Below are 21,427 nucleotides of genomic sequence, written 5' to 3'. Positions count from 1 at the left end.
AAAACACACACGCACACAAACACACACAGGGAGGCAATGCCATGTTATGTTATGACAGAAGGGAGCTGATACAACTTTAATCATATGCAAATCTTCCACCAATTCAGCACACATCCACCGTTTCAAGTTAGTTCCCCACATTTTTAAAACGCACAGTCATTCCCGCTCCATTTGTAGTGTGCAAGTGAGTGTTCCTAGTTGCACCCAATCTATAGTAAAAAAAAAAAAAAAAAAAACTGGACACCACAAAGGATATCTGAAGCGACACGCTGCACATATTTGCAGGAGAACAAAGTCCCGCACAAGTGATCTGACATGATGTATTTCCTATTCTACCCCTGTGCAATATTAGCGTCTCAGAGGACGTGTGTGTGTGTGATGCAACATTCAGACAAGATAAATCTATTTTGAGACAAGGCAGACACAACATCTTCCCATCAGACATCAGAACCAAAAAGTTCCACGTAAGAAGCAGAAAAGGGAGAAGCAACTTTATCTACAAAGCTTACAATCGACACAAACCCCTTTTTTTTTTTTGTCCCTCTAATTTTTAACAATAAAATACAAGCATGTGTTAAAGGCAATACCTTGTGCTTTGTATGACAGCCACGTTGTGTCTCATTAATTAATAACATAAAAGTAGTAATGATGCAAGACAAGTTAAAGCTCTTAGTCACTTAATAGGATTCAATATTTTGTCATTGCCACATTGGAGCATCTGTTTTTCAGTGTAACATTGACAAAACTAAAATTATGTGGAGAAAGGGTGGTTCACGTGTGGTCACTACAAAGTATAAGTATCCATACAGTAACTGATGTCTAACAAAAAACAAAAAAAGAAAATATACAATACTTTTCCATATCAAATGTAAAATAATGGAAAAACTAAGCTTTGATGAGCTGAACAAAAATCTGTTGAGCTTCGTCAGGAGGACAGTCATGGTGTCTACAGAGACCTGGAGGCATGAATGTAACATAAAAAAAATGATACATTTAGATATTATTCAGTTCAGCAAAACAACAATGTTTGCTACACACAAGCAAACATTGAAAAAAAAAACAAAGGTGTCAAGAAAACAATCTGCACACGAAATACCTACATTTTATAACATGTATATACTAAAATACGGCTTGGTAAAAGAAATAGTGAGGTTTCTTCAGAGCCTGTCCTCTGAGCAAGTTAAAAGGCCATGGAACTCTCGGACTGTCATGCATGCCAGAGTGATAATAGGTTCTTTTTTTTTTCCTTTCTTCAATACATAAATAATTTTCAAAATTTCAAATATACACTCCTCTAACATAGTTCTATGTCTTCATACAACCAAAAATTACATGAGAAAATATAAACATCATACCAGCACAGACACATTGACCTGAATGACTTTTGGCACACCAGATATCCACGCTCCAGACCTTGGATATCAGCCGAGTTTGGGACAGACGACTTGATCTTCTGGATATCTGGCTTTTTGGCCATGGTAAGCAACAGCCTATAACAGCTGAAAAAGGCTTAGTGCAAAAACAAAACAATAAATGTTGCAATACAGCATGCAATGGAGCAGGTATACCTGCACGGATATAAAATATCTCCTTGCCATTACACGTACTACATCAGAGAAACAATGCTCGATTATAAGAATTGCTGGAAACTAATCACACCAACCCCATGGGGTTCTTGACTACCTAATATTCTTTAAATGATACATTTTTTTTAATATTTTCTGATAGTAGAAAAATAGCTGAACAGCCTTATTTAACATAAAATTAGGGATTTGTGTCAATAAAGAATCAAAGTATTCAGTCTGAGTGGAAAGGCAGGTTTCACACTCAAGTCAAGTAACTCACGTGTTCTGGCTGTTCTACAAAAGGCCACAGGAACTCTGAAATCCCATATCATCTAAATGTCCTATATATCTATACATATATGCCTAGAAACTTCCTTGCCGCAGACACAAGACAGAACCATTGGAGTAACAGAGGTAAAGCAGTGGCAGACTGCTAGCTGGGTGGGTGAGTGGTTCTCTCCGGTGCTCTGAAGAAAGGAAGGCCGTTCCCGTTAAAGTTCTCCGGGTTTCTGGTTGCAGCTGGTGCACACGCGCACAGGGTGGTCCCAGCCACGCGACGGAACTGGCCGACGCTCCGGGGAGCAGTCGTCGCACACTCCTTGGCCACAGGCGCGGCAGTGATGCTTGGACAGTTTGGCAGTGAACTCACGTTGGCAGTTGTGGCAAGACAGGATGTCCTGGTCAGGCACCCAGTATGCAGGACGGGCAGCATCTTTCACCAGGCCTACAGGGAACACGTAGCATAACATCCATACATGGTTTGAATATAAGGAAATGGTTTGCCTTTTACATTTAATACACAAACTTTAAACTTTAGAGTGGACATTTAAATTAGATAGGGCATTAGCTTTGGCGGAGGTATGCACTCTGATAGTGCCCTTGCCTAGTTTAAATCTGTTTAATTAATGAACTATAGTTCCCGTCTCTACTGGTTTCCTGGAAAACACGATGCCACACATGAACTCCCATATAAAAGTACAAATACTCCATTAGCCACTTCTTTTACACTTGATCACCCTGCAGTACCTCCATGTATTTGCATTCACTTACTGTATTTAAAATTCCTGACTCACATCAGTAACTTCGACCTCCGATTGTTGACTTGAAAACACTTCCAATTATCGGTTACCATTGTTTAAATTAAGCTTTATATATGCCACGTAGTCCGTACTACTGTCTGACATTGCGTGAAAGCTGACTAAGCTCCAGTTACAGTGTAAACTCAGAAACAAGACAAGGATTTGGAAATAAGAAGGCCTAATTTGTTTTAAATCAAGCGGACCATGCTGTGGGGTATTTTTGGGATGTGTGGGATATGGAGATGTTTTCAGCAGGATATCAAGTTATCAAAAACATGTTCATCTATGCCCTTTAGCACTAAATATAGATCTACAGTACACTTGTGTAACTGTATGATTTATTTTACTAATGATACTGAATAGAATTTCAGAAAAACAAACTGTTTGAAGTTTCATTTGTTAGACACGCATGAAACAACAACCTGAAGGTAAAATATGGCCAAAGATTCCTGGTGTGTATTTGAGTATGTAAAGTGAATAATTTGAGATAATCATAGTAGCTGTTAGATAAAAATGGTCTTCTCATGAAGCCCTATGAGACCAACTGATTTGTGAATATGGGCTATACAAATAAAATTTTATTGATTGATTTAATCATTCAAGATTCAAGTGATTGATCCAGATGACTGACCTTTATAGGTTTTTGGCAGAAAGTCACATGACATGAAATAAACACAGTACACACTATTACATTTTTCAGCCTTTAAACATGGAACATGTAAGAATAATAACAAATGAAAATCGAATGCGCCTTTTGCATTTGATCATTAAATAGAGAAAACGTGATTATGTTTAAGTTGTTCTACTGAGGTTATTCCAAACGCATTATTTATGGATACATATCATTTGATATATCGATTCCTTGATGTCTGAGATTTGCAGTATTTATAGTGAGTAAAAAGAGACCTGTGAGCTTTCTGTTAATGGTACAGGGTCTACCATGACTACGCCACTAGGCCGTCCTATATTCCTTATAAGGAGGCTCGGTTGACTTGACTCCTGCATTACAGCTTTGTGAGTTATTTTTATTTTTATTATATATATATATATATATATATATATATATATATATTCTAAATGATATTATGAATTATTATTATTTTTTAATGGGTAGGACGGAGAGTGAGCTGTGAAGGGGGGACAGAGGGAGAGTGGGGGAGGATATGCATAAATGGCCGCGGGTCGAATCGAATCCGGGCCTCTGTGGGTTGAGGCAGCTCTACCAGGTGAGCGATATGCCGCCCCCACCTTTGTGAGGTTTAACAAGAAACAAGACTTCACTGCTTTTCATTCTTGCTGTACAATTCACCTCTGCCACCAGAGGGCACCCAAACTCACATTTACTCAATTAATTCCTGTTACCTAACAACCCTCTTTAGGTTTTGTTGAGGGCAACACTCACCAAGTGGGATGTCAATAGCCGTCACCACAACCCCTATGGTGTTGGTAACTGCCTCTCCAACTTTCCTGGCCAAGGTTCCACTCTCCTCCTCATCAAGCTCTGCCTCGAGCCGCTCTGCGTGAAGAAAATATCTTTGCTGAGGTCACAACTCACCCAACATTAATAGCTTTACAACACACAGATGATGAAAAACAGGGAGACATTTGACATTATTGAGAGAGTGCGTACCTTCGTACGAGGCTCTCTGCTCGAAGCAGACATCACAGACTCTGACAGGGGCGAGACCCCAGCCTCTCTCAGGGACGGGCGCGGCTTTGGAAGAACAGCCATCGCAGAAGCCCTCCCCGCAGGCACGGCAGTGATGCTTGTTGTCGTTGTCCTGGAAGACTGCGTGACACTTATGGCACACCTTATACGAGAGCAAAAATAAGAACAAAATCTGTTGTTGTAGGGAGGAGGAAACAAACTGAGTCTATCCAAGTTCTATCTTGTGACCTGCAACACTCGACTATGTAATCAGCGCAGAACCCCAGACAGTAAACATCCCTCTGGACACTGAAGTGTTGACTTGGCTGTTGGAAGTGGGAGGGGCTGAGTGTCACTCACCAAGATGAGGGAGTTGGGTTTCCAGTAGGCTGGGGCGATCTGATCCGTCAGCCAAGAGGTGACGGCCTTAGCAGGCTTGACACTGAGCTCTGACATAGACTGGGCCACTAGGTTGACTCCATCCAGAAGACGCTGTGCTGCATTGCTATTGTCCTTTAAAAAGCCATCCGACTGCAAAAAGAAGAAAGGATTTATTTACATTAGTGAATAAATGGTTATCCACTTGTATAAGTCTAGTTCGGTTGGTTAGATAAATAAAATAGCTTCGTTACTCTTACCCCTGGCCATACATGCTGGATCTCAGTTCGCACAACTGTATCCACGGGGTCCTGGTTCCCATACCAGAACTGACGACTCCGATAGATCACATCACAGTTGGGACATTCAATAACATACCTGAACACACACACACATATGTACAACTCAGTCTCTGTGAAAATCTATATAAATGTACATGCGATTTGAGGTATTATTTGCTGTGGGACATACAGATTAGCGTGAAGAGAAAATTTCGATTTTATGTCAGAGTCTGGAACACCAGCTCTAATAAGGCTCTGTAAAGGTAAGCCTGACACAACTCTCGGAACATTTGACCCTGCAGGTCATTCTCCACCGACTCACCCAGACCAAGCGTATTTGGCGAGGCCCATCCATGGAGAGTCTGAGGAGGCCGAGGTCTTCGGGACAACGATGACCTCCTTTCCTCCTTCATAGCAAGCCTGAGGTGATGTGGCATACAATGATTTTAATATTAGGCTCTATGTAGGCATTATAAATTACATAGTCAATGACTGAGGTCCATCTAACTGATGCAGGTGACCCTCAGTTCTTACCTTACAGGTGTAAATGCGATTATCATATTGAGCTGAATAACGACAGCGATGCTTCGCCTCGTGGCCCATTCCCTCTCCTAAGTGGTTCATGCTGTTTTTGCAGCCAGAACTATGGTAAAAAATGATAAGTGTGAATTAATGAAGAAAATACAGATACAAGTTTTAAAAAGACAAGTACTAACCCACAACTGAGGCACAGGCAGGAGCAGGTGAAGTATTCATCAGGAAAGAAGCAGCTGAGGGCCGTCAGCTCACCTACAATTTCCCCACTGAAGCGCTCGCTCAGTGCCTGCAGGAGAGAACCAGAAGGTAATAACATAAAACTTGCAAAATTCAAGTTCCGCTTTTGATTTGCAACCACAAGCCATTCTGACGCAAGATGGAGGTCCACTTTACACTGCCCTACCTGCAGGGCTTTGAAGATGACCACAGGGGTGCGTGGGGAGCGGGTGGCGTTGTTATCCAGGAGCTGCTCCAGTTTATTCTGCAGGCCACGGAAGTTGGTGGGGGGGTTGAGGGTCTGCGTGCCCCAGTACTGAACAGAGCTGAAGGCCTCCGGGAAACGGGAAAGCTTCCTGAAGCGCTCAGACAGCAGCCGGTCCACAGACTCAGATGACTTATCTAAAAATGAAACAAAGGCGGAGAGTATATAATATACTCTCCATATACAATACATAGCAGACATTCTATCACCACAGGTCTATTGGAATATTGTGCTTCATGATACCCATTTTGATAGTTCAAGTGTCAAGAATCTTGTAGAGTCAGCAAACAGATGGAGCTAGTTACTTGTTATTTGTTGTGCCAGTTCTTTAAGGTTTACACCAGTGTTCCTTCAGGTATGAGCACATTTTCTACAAATTATACTTTATATAGCTAAGCAGACCATATCTTAAATTCATTTTCATAAATGTCTCCAGTGTTGTACTCTACTTGAGTGACACAATGCTCCATGGTGAATATCAGGCCTTTTTTTTTTTTTTTTTTTTTTTTTACTTCTGTCAGTTGTTCTATTGCAGCATTCAGTGATACTATAAATCTGACAACAAGCAGAAACAATGCTCTTCAGGGGGATTTACATAATTGAGGCAAAGTGCGCATCTCTGCAGGTTTTCACATCACTGCGACATAACTAGAAACCAGTGGTTGCATTAAAGTTAGAAAAATTCCTTTTAATTTGTGGTTAACTACAGACACGGGGTCACAGAGATGTTAAGGCTGTAGAAACTGGACTAAAACTGAAATTGTCTTTCAAGTGTGTGACAACGTTTTTTAGAATGTGTCATTTTTCAATTCACTTTTTCTGTTTAGTCCAAGGAGTATTTACACATTTCAAAAGAAGGTGGAATTCCATCTGCTAACTCCGGTGCAGAAGAAGACAGAGAGAGAAACACGTTTTTTAGAATGTGTCATTTTTCAATTCACTTATATTTGTAAACTCTGTAATTAACCACAGTGTTAACCTGTATTTTACTTTAAAGGCACCCCCTCTCTTCCCTTACAGTGATGCATACCTACATTTATGGGGATACAATCACAATGCATTTCTCTATGGAATCTTTTAAATTATTTTAAAGTTTTGACTTGTTGAGATGTTTTACCTGAGCCAAGCAACTTAGTGTGAACGGTTTCATGGAAGATAACCACCGCAGGGCCCAGGGTGGACAGCGGGACATCCAGGCCACAGCGGGCCGTCGTGGCCTTCAGCTCCTTGGTGAAATGCTTCAAGTAGGCATCCGAGGCGTCCCCGAGGAACTTGAAGAGGTCATCGTGGAGACGGTCGGTGTGGGTGCGGTAAATGATGAGGTCGGAGATGGCGAGCACCTTGAGCAAGAGACGGGTTCTCTGGCCCTGTTTCGAACTGTTTCCGAGCAGACCCTCTGTATCAATGACCACGACTTTGTGGATGGGGTCAAACGCTGCCCACACACCCACTGTACACGACTCCTGTGTGGGAGAGGTCTTGAACACTTCTCTCCCCATGAAGAACGTGTGGTTCAGGGTGTGAGACTTGCCCTCTCCTGTGTTACCGAAGATGGCCACCACCTTCAGGAGCTGGTCGGGGACGCAGCTCAGGCTCTTCATGAAGGAAGCTTCATCTTTTATCTTTGGATGAACAAGATAGAATTTACAAGTGAAAAAAAAATCACTTGAATCTACACAAAGATACAAAATATTTGGTGTTGTGGTAATAACAGCTGTACAACTCACCTGCATTTCCTCATTCTCATCAACCAATAGAAAGCTGGAAACCTTCTCCAGGAGTCTGGCCCTCTGAGAGTTGATCTCGTCGGCTATTTGAACAGCGGGCGGAACAGGTGTTTGGACAGAAATGACCTCTGCCGGTTTGGGGGGTGGAGGATAAGATGTGAGCTGGTGTTTCTTCTTGTTGCCTCCACTGTGGGTGCGTTTCTGACAGTCCTGGCACAGGTTGACTTTGCAATTCTGGCAGCGGACCACAGACCTCTGGCGCTTGCCATTGTCTCCATTACCTCCTTTACAGTTGTCACAGTACGGGACATGCCCGGGGACGATCTGAACCCTCTCGTGGTTCTTCAAACGCTCCTGACTGTGGAGCTCCAGCTCACAGCGACCACACTGCAGGCTTTTGCACTCATTACACTCGAAGGCGGCCTCCTCAGAGCCACCACAGGCATAACTTTCTTGACATATTAGACTGGTGTTAACTCCTTTCTCTAAAGATGAGCCATGCCCGCTCATCGTTTCCTACAAGGTAAACTTGAACACAGAGCAGTGCTTGTTGGAACAGCTTTGACAAGCACTGCACCAGGTATTTCCAATTGCTATTATTGCAAAATGCACCACATATAATTAATACTGGCAACTGAAGTTTCCAAAATACAAAATACTACTTAAAACAGCTGCATGTTAACAGACCTGCTGACAGTAACAATAATATGTGCAATTTATAAAATCACTCTTAGCATCATGAATTAGAAAAACAGCTTTGATAATATAATGTAGTGCAACTAGAATAAAGTAGGGAAACGGCGTCTCCCTAAGTTACAACAGATATGTTATTACAACTATCACCTAGCTTGTTTAAGTTAGCATTTAGCTGCCTCGTTAGCTAAAACATATCCCGTTCTATCAGATAAAAGTATTGGAGTAAAACAGACACCTGCGCAGGCAGTCTGCAGCGAGCGAGACGATAATCTCTCCCTGAAGAGATGAATGTGCAAATGTTGACGCTAACAACAACAGGCTAGCTAGCTAGTTAGCTAGACAACTCACCCTCAGTACCTAGCTAGCAAACTCGGTAAATAAAGTGGCATCCACACAGGAAGACTGAGCTCACAGCTAGCTGGTCCTGACGCACAGATTCAAGTTTTATTACCCAGATAAAGTCTGTTATTACAGGGGCAGCGAGTCCTGGCAGAGCGCAGCCGTCCACAGCAGCAGCAGTAGCAGCAGCAGCAGCAGCAGCAGTTAGCCTCCTTGTCTGTCAACTGAGCTGGAACAACACATCAACAAACACAGCACACGACGTCAAAGAGCTGCGAACGCCCGAGGACTCTTCAAACCGGGAGCTGAACCCGCGGGGATCCGTTTCAAAGTCTTTAATCTTTTTAAAAAGTGTCACTGGGTTTGGATCCGTCCGCGCAGTGTCATTGTTTTGTTCTTCAGCCCCCTCCCTGGCAGAGCTCCTCTCTAGCTACGTTATTTTGTTGCCAGGTCAGATCAGCTGATCAGATTATTTTCAGTCACAGGGTCAGAGGAGGGTAACGTGCTGTTGCATGACGGGAAGCGTAGTCCTGCGAAGACTCCTGTTTGTTTTCCCGTGCAGCTGCAGACATGTATTTATATCATATTTTACTATGTATTATATTATATTATATTATATTATATTATATAACATTACATTACATTACATTACATTACATTACATTATATTAAAGTCTCGTGATTAATCACTTTTGGGAAATTTGCAGTGTTAAAGCAGAAAAGAGGACAGTAAAGAAACATCGATAAAAGTAATTAAAAAAACTGTGATTTTCCAGGGATCAATAAAGTACATCCATCTATCAATTTATATAAACACAAAGAAATATAAAAAATACAAATAACAGAATCTATACAGTGTGACAGGATTGCATTTTAGAAATTGAATTGCAGAGATAAAGATAACTATTGCACAGTTAAATTAACTTCAAAAGTTAAAATTGTATATGATATAATGCATATTTTGTGCTGCACATAGTCAGTCCCATATTGAGTCAAGATTACTTTACCCATTTTCATTACTTCTTTTTTGTCTTTATGATTTTTGTCAGGATTTCGTATTTCTTTATTGAAAAACTGTAAACATGGTACCACAGACAAAATAAAACTGAGAAACTCATTCTAGCTACCTCTCGTGGTGTGAGTTTTTGTAACACAGTTTCTTTTGAAATCACAATCATCTTGAGCAAACCTTAATTACTGTAATTAAAAATCTATCTTTTATCATAGTTGTGCCTAAATAGGACTTTCCACGTGGGTGGGTGTTTTGAAAGTAATTGTTGGAAACATGCCTCAACATGAGCTTTCAATCAGAGGCCAGATTTAAGGGGCTTTTGTCTTGCAAAGTAGCACTTCAAAGCAGCAGCAGGTGACCATTTGTCCCAAATCTCACTTTGTGTTTTCCCTCCATTTCCTCACTGACAGTATCCTCTACCACAGGATCTACAGACAAAGTGTTTTAGATCTACAGACACTTTTAAAACTCAGATTGAAAGAAAACTGAAACTGAAGAGGAAATTGTTGTTACACTGTAGTGCATTTATTACAAAACTCACATACTCACACAAAAATATGAACAACAAAGACAAAACAGAAAGAGTCAAGGGGGAAAGAGCACACTGATAATCACATTTCTTGCAGGACCCGAAGCATCGGTGTCAATGCAGAGTTTAAGTCCTTTTCTTTTAGTGCAGAATCCTCTTTTTGCAAAGAAATATAATTATCATCAGAAAAAATGCATAGTTTGTCATGACTGAAAAGACGCTGAGAACATTCAATTCACTCTTTGATTCAGATGTATCCAAAGATCTTCCTCCAAACACAAAAAAGCTTTGAACGTTTAATTAGGCTGAGCTTTTTAGGTATAGTGCCAGTGTCCTTGTGCTGAATGGCAGCAGATACAGCACAGTCAAACACATGTTTGAGGTTGTGTTGTGTCAGAGCTGAACACTCCACGTAGTCGTGAGCTCTGATCCTGCGTGCCAGCCTTCTGGCCCGGCTGCAGTGCACTGGTTTGGTGCTCCGCTGGTGCAGATGAATAAGGACGTCCACATTGTGGCTGAGGTCGCACTGAGTTCCAACCAGGACTATTGGAGAGGTCGGGTTGCCGGCACGGATCTGCGGGATCCATTTGGAGGTGATGTTTTCGAAGGAGACGGGGTTGACCAGGCTGAAGCAGAGGATGAATACGTCCACATGGGCGTAGCACAGAGAACGTAGATGTCCAAACTCCTCCTGGCAGATCAAATGATGAGAGAGGAGGATAAGTGTAGTAAAACCTAAATGTCAAATAAATCATGATGTGGAGTGGAGCATGTACCTGTCCTGCTGTATCTATCAGTTTGATACGAGTTGGGAGGCCGTTCACATGAACCAAACCTGGAGGTCAAGTAGAAATAAGTATAAGAAGTATGACAAGTATTAGCTGATGTCCTTAATAGAAAAAAATAACCTTAACTTACCAGTAAAAACATCAAAAGCGGTTTGCCTGTACTCGCTGTGGTATCCATTGAAGATGTAGCTGATGATCATGCTGGTCTTCCCCACAGCTCCATCACCGACCAGCATGCAGCTCAGCTCTTCCCTCAGCCTGTTGGGTTTATCACGTCTCTGACAGGCCTCTGCCATGTTTCCCCCGTATTATTCCTCCATTATCCCAGCAGCTCCATGCAGCAGTGCACTGTTACTGTAAAAGATGTCTTCTACCCCCCAAGGGTCTGTTGGTGACAATAAAAGCTGGAGGACACCTCGATTTGAAAGAACAAAGGCGTCCAATCAGATGAGGGGTCCCCCCCCCCCAACTCTGTAACTGTTTCCCTTTGATGCAGATTTACATGGTCACTCCCACCGAGAGGAGCTGACCACTGGTGGAGGTCAGCTCCTCTGACCTCACAAAACAGTTCAGTATCATGAAGGATACTGTGGATTTTCTTTATTGGCCCAACATTCACAGCCTGCATTAACAGTATGTAGATGTGATAATGTAACTTTACATGAATAAACCACAAATGAGAGCTGAAAGTGTGGTTTTCTTTCAAATATATCCCACATTAGGATTTTATACGAAGCATTACTTCCTCCTAGAGCCCCAATAATATAATCTCACAAAGTAGAGCCCAGTTTAACAATCTTTTGGAATTTTCATTGTTTACAATATTGCTATAGATTATATGGGCAAAATATACCAAGATAAAAATGTTTCATATCAGTCAATACTGATCACGATAATTGTTATTTCATATTAGTTTTAAGACTGTTTTTTGCTACTGAGTGAAGTGGTTTTAAACTCTTTAAACTTTATGAGCAGAGAATGACAAACACTTGACTGACAATGTATTGCACAATCCCTCCGCTGGTGATTATAGTATTTTTTATAATTAATTTAATTTCCTATTTTTTTTATATTTATACTTGCACAAATACACAACAGCATATTCCTTGTATGTGTAAACCTGCTTGGCAATAAACCCAGATTCTGATTCTGATAAACAGCAAAACATTTCACAAATCTAAGGTAGATCAAGTATGTGTTGTACCTCCTCACTGTGCTTACACAATGTAAGAGCATCATATCAGTTTGAATTAGTTTATTTCGTTCATTTCAGTGAAAACCATAAAACAAAACATAAAAACATATTTTATTTCACTATAAATTGTATTTTGTTGAATTTATATTGAGGACAATTTTATTGTGACCATTATTGATATTGTTTTATTGCCCAACACTATTCAGAACTGCACTGAATTAAGTCACATTTGTATGCAGTGCCGCAGTTGACCAGTAGATGAGACTGTTGCTCCAGCATCTACATTTGCACGTTTGTTTCCATCTTGTGCTTCATCCAGTCTCTGCTCCGAGTTTCTTCTTGTGCATGTTTGAGGAGTGAAACAGGCAGGAAGTGGTTGAGACGTCACTGTAGGTCAGACACAAAGTTAGTTTCCAGTTTTCTGGTTCATGCTCCATAAGCTTCACATTTCATTAACTTATTGTCACAGAAATGTTTGATTTTTCCGTACACTGTTGCCACGTGTTGAGCACATAAAGTGCAGCTCTACTCTCCTGGGTAAAAGGGCAAAGGGCACAGCTGAGGGGGGCATTGTTAGGCTGTCACCAGCAGAAACTTCATGTGCCTTGTTTCATCCTGTCTCTGTCAGGGTGACCGGGTTCATAAATACACACACTAACACTCCTTTATCTGTGCAATTTCAATATCTTCTCTATGCAATCATGTTTACACTGTATATATATCCTATTTACGTTGTATTTATAGTTTATATTATTGCTGTTTTTTAAAATATTTTGTATGTTTACCTTGCATATTTACTTGTTTATTACATTTTACGTTTTTTTTTGCTATTCCCTATTGTAGGACTGTAAGGGTTATTTATCTTATCTACTCTCATCCCATCTTTTCTGACAGATTGCACTGCAATGTGACTGTTAATACTAGCACTAATAACTAAAGCAATATACTTATAGAATTAATATCAACATCAAAAGACAAAGTTTTGACCAAAGTGCCAACACCTCACTTTCTACTGTTTCTTTTAATGAAACAGTTTCTGAAGCACATCTCCAGGATTAATCTTAAGTGTTAAGAAGTGTGCAAGTGACGATGCTGGAGGTGATAATTGTTTGTGATCGAGCCTTCACACCTTCATCACAGTGTGTTTGTCCCTGGCCACTACTCCTAGGAAGAGGGCCCCACATTGTGATAATGGCCATGGTCTTCCTTTATGTATTTTCCTTTTATCAAACTGGTCTGCTTATAATATGTTGAGGCATCAAGAAGGAGTTTGTTATTATTTGTCCAAATTCAATAACTCACAATGTCCCAGCTGTGGTACAGAAGAATTGTTCGAGCATCTTAAGAAGTGGTTTTAGAGAGTGGGAAACATTTGCTGGTGAAAACGCAGCTTTAAACAAAGTGTTGGTCCTTATCTGTCTGAGCCTGCAGGAAACTCTGCGAGCATTGTGTTGTAAGGTCTCTGCTTCCTGTTTGCCGTTATTTCTCACTCACTCCTTCTCTTCTCCTCCTTCTCCTCCCTCCTTTTTTCCCACCACCTGCAGTGCGAGTGATAGAATTTATTCCCCATCGTAGGGGGGGGGGGACAACATCTGGTCCCCACCGCCCAACCCTACCCACAAACACACGTCGTGTTGCCAGCTCTGCTCCCATGCTGCACCTCTGACAGCTGTGAGTCACAATGCTGTTCCTTAATCCAAGGTAAATGTCAAACACAGGAAACGGTCTCTAAATATCTCAACACGCAGTGGTTCTTTTCCTGAAACAGCTTCTTTTATCAGCAAAGATCAAGCAGCAAACTTCTCTTCTGTGACACAAATGCAGATACAGGCATTGTGCAACTGAAGGCAAATGCTTTTTAACTTGTCTGCGTGTACCTCAACTTGTGCAGCAGATGTCAGCACCGCGACGACGACTTAAATTGTGGCACGGTGCCTACAGTAAATCAGGATGTGTATCTCTTACTGTAAACATGTTTTGGGCCTGCATTCTCACGCTCTCCCTCTTTGCATGACTAGACATGCAGAAATGCATCCTGACATAGATTTATAGAGGTAATCTGCTTAGTAAGGGTCTCTCAATGTGTACAGATTAGGAGACCCCCCAATGTACCCACAAAGAAATCACCCCACTCATGTGGACTGACTCCTGCAAATTTATGCAAAGATGCACTATGGTAAACTCAAATATCGCAGCCCCCCCGTGTCTCCCTGAAGCATTGCTCTGCTTGTTAGAAAGAAAACATGCAGTAACCGACTGAAGTTTCAGGCTCATGTCTAATCTGACAACAATAGACAAATCTGTCAGATAGGTGTTAAAAGATTAGGCTCCTCCCTAAGCCAGAGATCAGCATGGCACACTGCAGACAGGCCACAAAACAAGTGGCTGACGCAGGGATGAGGCGATAAACAATCCATTTGCATAACATTTCCTGCATAATGTCCCTTTAAGTAGATACTGCAGAGGCTCTTAAGTGGTGCGGATTAGAGTGGGTTCGGCTGCAGTGTGATGCCCTGAGACCCCACATAATGGAAACGCTCTCCCTCTCCTTTAGTTCCTAGATGTTACTTGAGAGTCATGGCAGGGTCACACCGGGTCACTTGCTGTTCATACAGGTTACGGAACATAATCTTTCTGACACTTTGGGGTCAGAGGTTCTGCCCTGCTTGCCTGATTTTGACACAAATCATAGACAGCGATGGATTAACTTGAAGCCTTGTGTTCATCGATGCTGTTCTGCTGTTGCCCTTGAGGCACAGACTTACATTTTTAACCTCTTTATAAATTCAGCACATGAAAACGTTTCTGCAATATGTGGCACAAAATATTGTCCACATTTAAATGTACAATATGTAACTTAAACCACTAGTGGTCACCTAGTTTGATGATGTTGTGAAGTAGAGTGGACTCATGGGAGTTGTTGTCTTCACCAACATTTCTTGTAACATAATCTTCTTGGGTTTATTTATTAGAAGAGCTTCAGCGACAGAGCTTGCTGCAATGAACAATCGTGATCCTTACACATGACTAATACAAACAGCAGAAGGAGAAATAAGCTGACTGGCTAAATGGCTAGCAGTGGCTAGTGGCTAACTGGCTAGCAGTGGGTTTTTCCTTTGTCTTGTGTCGTTTGAAATTGGTGTTTTAAGTCCTTTAACTTCTTTAGCAGAGAAGGGAAAAATCACGGGTGAAGCAGATATGACGAAAGTAAATATCGACCCTAAATAAAATTGGGTCAATAATGAGATTTTGGATAATGTAAGTACACAAGTCAACATAATATAAAACATAGGTCTAGTGAATTTTAGACATATTATTTAGGAAGTGTTACATATTTATTCTTTAACAAGTTTCACATTGTAGACTCTTGTAGTACATGTGTAAAGCAAAGATAGCGGATCTGAGGCTGTAGCATTAGTAAAATACCTACAACTACCAATAGTGGTGTTGGTCGAGTCAGGGGATCATCCTCTGAGGAACATGAATGTCTATAACAGGTTTCATAGCAATCCCTCCAATATCTGTTTAGCTTTTTCAGTCCGGGACTCGATTCCTATTCACCCTCATGATACTCACATTACCCAGAGAACTAGCTTGTGTTGTGGGATTTTGCCATGAGAGCGTCATACCATGTAGCTCTCCGATTCATTAGTGCCAGGATACAGCCTCTTCCCGGGTCAACTCGAATTCTAGCACCTAATGGTCACTGCACCAAGTGATTCATGGGAATTCAGATCTGTGGCTCACCCCCCCCCCCACCCCTCTGCCCTACCTCTTATCGGACCCCTGTTGTTCACATTCTTGACTTGTAGCCAGCGCTTATTGCAGGAAAGCATAAACTCCGACTGTGAATACATTGTGACTGTGTGAATCAGGATATGCTTCCTTGCCTTTTTTCTTTTTTGTTGGATCAGTGCATTTGCAGTTAATCTGAATTAATTTCATAACCGGTATAGAATCGTTTGGATCTGAAACAGCTTAGGGTAAATCAGCCTGTCCCAGTTTTTAAGGCAAAGCCTGAGTGTTTTGGGTGTTTGTTGGTCATCAAGCATCTCCGTCAATTCATTTACTACTGCTCCATTAAACCCTGGCAGGGGTCCAGGAGCGGCGCACTAATCTCCCCATACCCTCCGAAGCGCATCGCAGGGGGTCAGTCCTCCTTGTGGGATCCACGGTACCCTCGCTCCAAAACTGTCGGACAAGAACACTTCAGTTGATCTGCTTGGTGCTGAGAACAGGAATTCACATTTGAATTTATAATTGTCTGAATTAACCATAGATTTACGACACATTTAAGAGCCATTCATAATTTTTATTATTTGATAATTATTACTATGATCACAAGGCACCTTATTGTCAATTGGCATTTTTTGTTATTTTGCATATGGATTAACAGAATGTAGCTGTATCAAAATGAAATTGTAATAACAAAATGTGTTTTTTGTGTAATAGGGATACAAATGATAGTTATATATAGCATTGACTAACTTACATGAAACAAAATGATATTCAGGCGATTGTATCAGTCTGAAACTTCATGTGTACGTTAGGGAATAATTTGAGAGAATTTGCGTTAGAGGAGAAATATATACTACTCTCACATAGATTGTAAATAAAGATGGAGAACACATCTCCTCCTCCTCTCTTTATACAAAAATGAAGCACAAATATCCTGGGATATTGCTGCTCCCATCTTGCACTGGTGAAGTCTTTTGCAGTCTATGCAGGAAACCAAATTTACCAGAAGAATTAACAACTGAACCTACATCAGTGTGATAAAAACTACAGAAAATAACAAAAACCCTCTTTGAGAAAGATGTATTGGAATTGTGTACTATATGCTAATATAGAGAGGGCTGCCTTTATTTTGCAGCCAGCTACCAGGGGGCGATTGAGATGTTTAGGCTTCACCTTTTTTTGGAGCCGTCATGTCGTCCATCTTTATATACAGGTGGTTTTTACAGTAAATATGATGTGACAGTCAGTGGCCAGTGGGGTTAGCATAGCATAAAGAATGGAAATGGGGAAATAACTAGCGTGGCTTTGTCTGAGGATCTAAAAAGAATCCACCTATTCGCAAGACTAAAGTATAACAGACATGTTATATCCTCTGGTTTAATCTAAACTTCTTCAGCTTCGTAACTGTACGAGAACGACAGTGTTATCTATCTTCTCCTCTAGCTCTCAACAAAAGAAGAAAAATAATCTTTTATCAATAGCCTAACAATGATCACAGTTAAATTAAACAACTGAATCATAAGCAGCTAATTCCAGAAATCCAGATCAGTAAAGTAGGCTAAATAATAAAACAATTAAAATATGAAATGTGAAAGTCATCTTGCAAAGCTAAATTCCCACAGTAAATCAAATGTTAGTGAACCTATTGTTTAAGATGTTATGGGTGAATTAGTGTATATTTCCATATCTAACACAGCATGACTATGTTTGCAATAATAACATCACTGAATCTGTGTTTAAGTTTTCTGTGGAGCTCAAGAGCAGGGCATGATGGACTCAAACACCTTTTATCATCAGGACCGTCACGTGTAGCTGATGAAGTCTCGAATTTCACAGGTTTGTTACACACTAGAATTTATTTATAAAAATCTGCTGTCTGTTGTTTCTAAGTGGATCAGGTGTGATGGCACAGATAATAGGTTAAATTTAACTTGCATGAAAAATACAAGAAATAACAAGAGCTTTAGAAGCTGTTAAAGACATAATAATATTCCCGCAGAGACATCAGACACTCAACATCTGAATGTTTGATCCGTTGCATTACAGGGAGCTGATAACAATATCAACAGGCATCTCACCCTTTGGCCTTTGAAGCATCTGTGTTTTCTTCTCATTTTAGTTTCAATTGGCTCCACATCAATCCACACAGCAGCTTATGTACTCGCAGAGCACGATTAGAATCTCTTCAAACAGGAAACTCTCTCGCAATTGGCTGATTAACATGAGAACCTGATCTTTTCAAAGGGATAAAAACTATCCAAACAAGCACAAAACATCATTCCACAACATTTGACTCATGCTGGAAGTTAAAGATGTTGTGTGGAGTTTGTTTGTTGACCAACATTTTAGAGGAACGCCTACACAGTCATGTTGATGAGATTGTTGATTTATGGATTATGGAGCATGATTGAAACAGAGAAGTCCCAGAGAAAGGGAGAAAAAAAATAGGTTTCTGGTAAATTGCATCAGTGGTGATGAGAAGGCTCCTCTAAAAACCGCAGCTTTGTTGGTGTGTCGCCGTCACAATGCCTGTGCAGCTGCTCGATTGTGGGCCGCAATAAAACGTCATTGATATTGAACCTCTGTGAGTGTGTGGGAAACAGAGCAGGCTTTCCTGTTCCTTGAGAGAAAACACTCCAGAGAAAAATGGCAGGAAACCTCCAGGGTCTTTTGATTCAGGCTAAGAAAGTCAATCAGAGTACCTGAGAGCCTGGAGTTCCCATGGTGTCAAGTAAGAAAAGGACTCGCGGATCAGAAGGTCTTGTTATGATTTTGCATTCCCTGCCGGGTGGGATACAGCACAAAGAGGATTATCATAAAGCACAATGCTAGTCAGCTGCAGCTTTTGGATTGTTCAAGTATGCCCAGTTTTAACGTCTAAGTTGTGCGTGCTGTTCAAATGTAGCTTGTATCTGCCAACAGGGGGGGCTGGAGCCATATCCATCATCGGCATTACCTCCACTCAGGCCCAGATTCCACTGAGAGCAGATGACAGAGGCCAAAGGTCCATATTATCACAACAAATTAAATTATCAGGGAGTGAAATTAATCATCCTAAAGGTCCAGTGTGCAGGATTTACTTGGATCTATTATCAGAAATGGACTATAATATTCGTAATGATATTTTGAATCAGTGTTTAATCACTTGAAACAAAGAGCTGTTGTGTTTTTGTTACCTTAGAATAAGCCCCTTATATTTAGACCGGTGTCTACATAGCCCTCCACATCTCAACGCCATGTTTCTACAGTGGCCAATAACAGACAAACCAAACACTGGGTCTAGAGAGGACCTTTTGACTTTTTATGTTACCTGAAGACCAATGAAGATTCTCCTACACACTTAGAAGGGGAGGGGGAGGTTGGAGGTATTCAGTTATTTACAGTAAGCAACCTCACCACTAGATGCCACTAAATCCTACACACCGAACCATTAACCTCAATGTTCTAATGGGTTCAACGCTGGAACACTGAGTTCCATCTAGTAGCCCAGTAAACATGCTTGTTTTGATCCCCTTCACACTTTTCCTGATTTTGCTCAAAAATATGATTTGAAACAGATGTTTTTTTTTGGTCTGCTGCAGAAAACCACGCTTCAATACTTTTCTTTTGAGACACTCCAGACTCAAACATGATCAAATACGACAGATTTTCAGAGGACCTCTGGAGCTCAGAGATCTACATGTACACAATGTACATTAATGTACATGGATCGTATATTATGTACATTTATGTAGTACACATACTAGATACATTTGTTGATTATTAGCTCACATATATCCATCCATAATGGTACATTTTTTTAAATAAATGACTGTATTGTTTCACATCCTTAAAATTGCCAGCAAAATTAGTGGCTAAGGAAAAAATTTCCACTTCAATATTTTCCAACACTTTTAATGTGGTCAGAGAAAAACAAAGATACTTAAAAGAAAAAACTGACGTTGGAATTATTATTTTTAGATGTACTGCATATCGGTCAGTGTGAACCCAAATCATGAGAAAGAAGAACACCTTAATAACACCCACCTCTTGTTGTTCCAGTTTGGTTTCATGACGTCCCGGTTGCTCACCAGCGTTCACTCTCATACGTTCACCAGCTGTCTATGTCTCACGCCAGTTCTGGTGTGGGCCTGAGGGGGGGGGGGGGGATATTGTGCAATGATTTTATTTTTTGCATGTGTCGACAACCACAGAGGAAAGTATTGACATTTACTAAGTGAGCAGAACATATGTTAAAGATGTACTTAGTGATCGTGCGGTTCAGTATGCTACACATACTCAGTGTGTTGTTTTTAACCATAACAAGCACCCGCTCCTCCCTGCACAGTGTGATTACTACACACTGCCACCGATACCCTTAACACCACCCACACACACACCCTGCCCCCAGTGTAGCAGTGCAGCTGAGATACTGTGTTTGACTGTATACCTCTGATTTATACCTGTGGCACAGGAGAAAATCCAAATGGACTAAAATCATCAAGCATTTTTTGTGGGTTTTTGGCTAAATGAAAGCAGTAGATTAACAAAATAGACCTAAATGTGTTTAGTGATGGTGAAAAATGGTTAAAATCCTCAGGTGTTGCCACTGGCACTGACACCTGCTTCCCCCGACTGTCCTGCGTTCACAAAGTTAACACCACAACACATTTAGTTGGCTCAACAACATGTGATAATCCTGTAGCCAACGCGAAACAGGCGCTCGCCCTGTGCACACCATGTTACCACTCATTCCACCGTCACCACTGTCAAATCTAATATGCTTTTAATAACAGGTTTGGTTCATATTGTGTCAACTTTTAATTTGAAACCAAAACACAACAGCCACCTGGGAAGATTTCAAACCCTGTGGCTGACACCCATGATGCATCTGTCACAACAGGAGGATCCTCCAGAGTGTGACGACTCTTCAGCAAACAAAGCAGATAGCATGCAACCGGGAATTCCCGTCTTATTAGTGTATGTCACACTGTACGGTATGTGGCTACTAGTAATTTCCATGACGACAACATAGAATCAGGTCATGTCCAAACAACACAGAATACATTTATCAATATACCATCAGTGTTTGCTCTTTTTTTCCCCCTTTTTTCATGTATCAAAACAGGTTTTTTCAGGTAAACTTTGTTTATATCATGAATTCCTATTAGCTGCAAGACTCAAAATAATAGGTATATGCTTACAAGTAGGTATTGATAATTTATGTCCGACATAACCATTAATTTGTGCATCGCAAATTATACCCTCAATTAAAAAATGCTGTTACTTTGTAAATGTCATTGTAATTTTCATCCATGCATTTAAAGTTGGGCCGGTAAGGACGCTCTTCAATCTCATTTAAATTTAGTCACAGCAAAGGTTTTAATTGAGCACAGCGTTAGAACTCTGCCAACTCTTCCTGCTTCCACTGCAAGTCACTTTACAACCCACCTCC

At 40.9% G+C, this 21,427-nt stretch overlaps 2 protein-coding genes and 1 long non-coding RNA gene across 4 annotated transcripts; all 3 read right to left on the bottom strand.

Annotated features, from left to right (window-relative positions):
- Window positions 1-44: 44 nt before the first annotated feature.
- LOC117756082 (zinc finger FYVE domain-containing protein 1-like) lies at window positions 45-9,194 on the bottom strand. Of its 2 annotated transcripts, XM_034576399.1 has the most exons (11): window positions 7,697-9,194; window positions 7,087-7,591; window positions 5,892-6,106; window positions 5,668-5,774; window positions 5,486-5,594; window positions 5,274-5,371; window positions 4,931-5,048; window positions 4,653-4,823; window positions 4,275-4,455; window positions 4,047-4,160; window positions 45-2,289 (listed from the first exon to the last, which is right to left on the bottom strand). In XM_034576399.1, exons 1-11 carry the CDS (start codon window positions 8,204-8,206, stop codon window positions 2,057-2,059), a joined length of 2,361 nt encoding a protein of 786 aa, XP_034432290.1. In that variant the 5' UTR covers window positions 8,207-9,194; the 3' UTR covers window positions 45-2,056. The 2 variants fall into 2 exon arrangements, with proteins under 2 accessions (XP_034432290.1, XP_034432291.1); XM_034576400.1 differs by lacking the exons at window positions 7,087-7,591; window positions 7,697-9,194 and adding an exon at window positions 6,242-6,397 and having other exon boundaries at window positions 5,892-6,185.
- Window positions 9,195-10,304: 1,110 nt separating this feature from the next.
- On the bottom strand, window positions 10,305-11,900 carry LOC117755932 (rho-related GTP-binding protein RhoV-like). The gene is made up of 3 exons (XM_034576117.1): window positions 11,191-11,900; window positions 11,049-11,107; window positions 10,305-10,963 (listed from the first exon to the last, which is right to left on the bottom strand). The coding sequence occupies exons 1-3, from the start codon at window positions 11,354-11,356 to the stop codon at window positions 10,520-10,522; spliced, it is 669 nt and encodes a 222-aa protein (XP_034432008.1). The 5' UTR covers window positions 11,357-11,900; the 3' UTR covers window positions 10,305-10,519.
- Window positions 11,901-12,954: 1,054 nt separating this feature from the next.
- Window positions 12,955-20,104, bottom strand: LOC117756528. The gene is made up of 3 exons (XR_004612814.1): window positions 20,020-20,104; window positions 15,632-16,483; window positions 12,955-12,965 (listed from the first exon to the last, which is right to left on the bottom strand). It is a non-coding gene; the product is annotated as an uncharacterized LOC117756528 (long non-coding RNA).
- Between the last annotated feature and the right edge of the window lie 1,323 nt (window positions 20,105-21,427).

This window comes from Hippoglossus hippoglossus, chromosome 22 (genome assembly GCF_009819705.1).
Source record: "Hippoglossus hippoglossus isolate fHipHip1 chromosome 22, fHipHip1.pri, whole genome shotgun sequence".
Lineage (NCBI taxonomy): Eukaryota > Metazoa > Chordata > Actinopteri > Pleuronectiformes > Pleuronectidae > Hippoglossus > Hippoglossus hippoglossus.
This window is presented reverse-complemented; position numbering and strand designations above follow the sequence as displayed.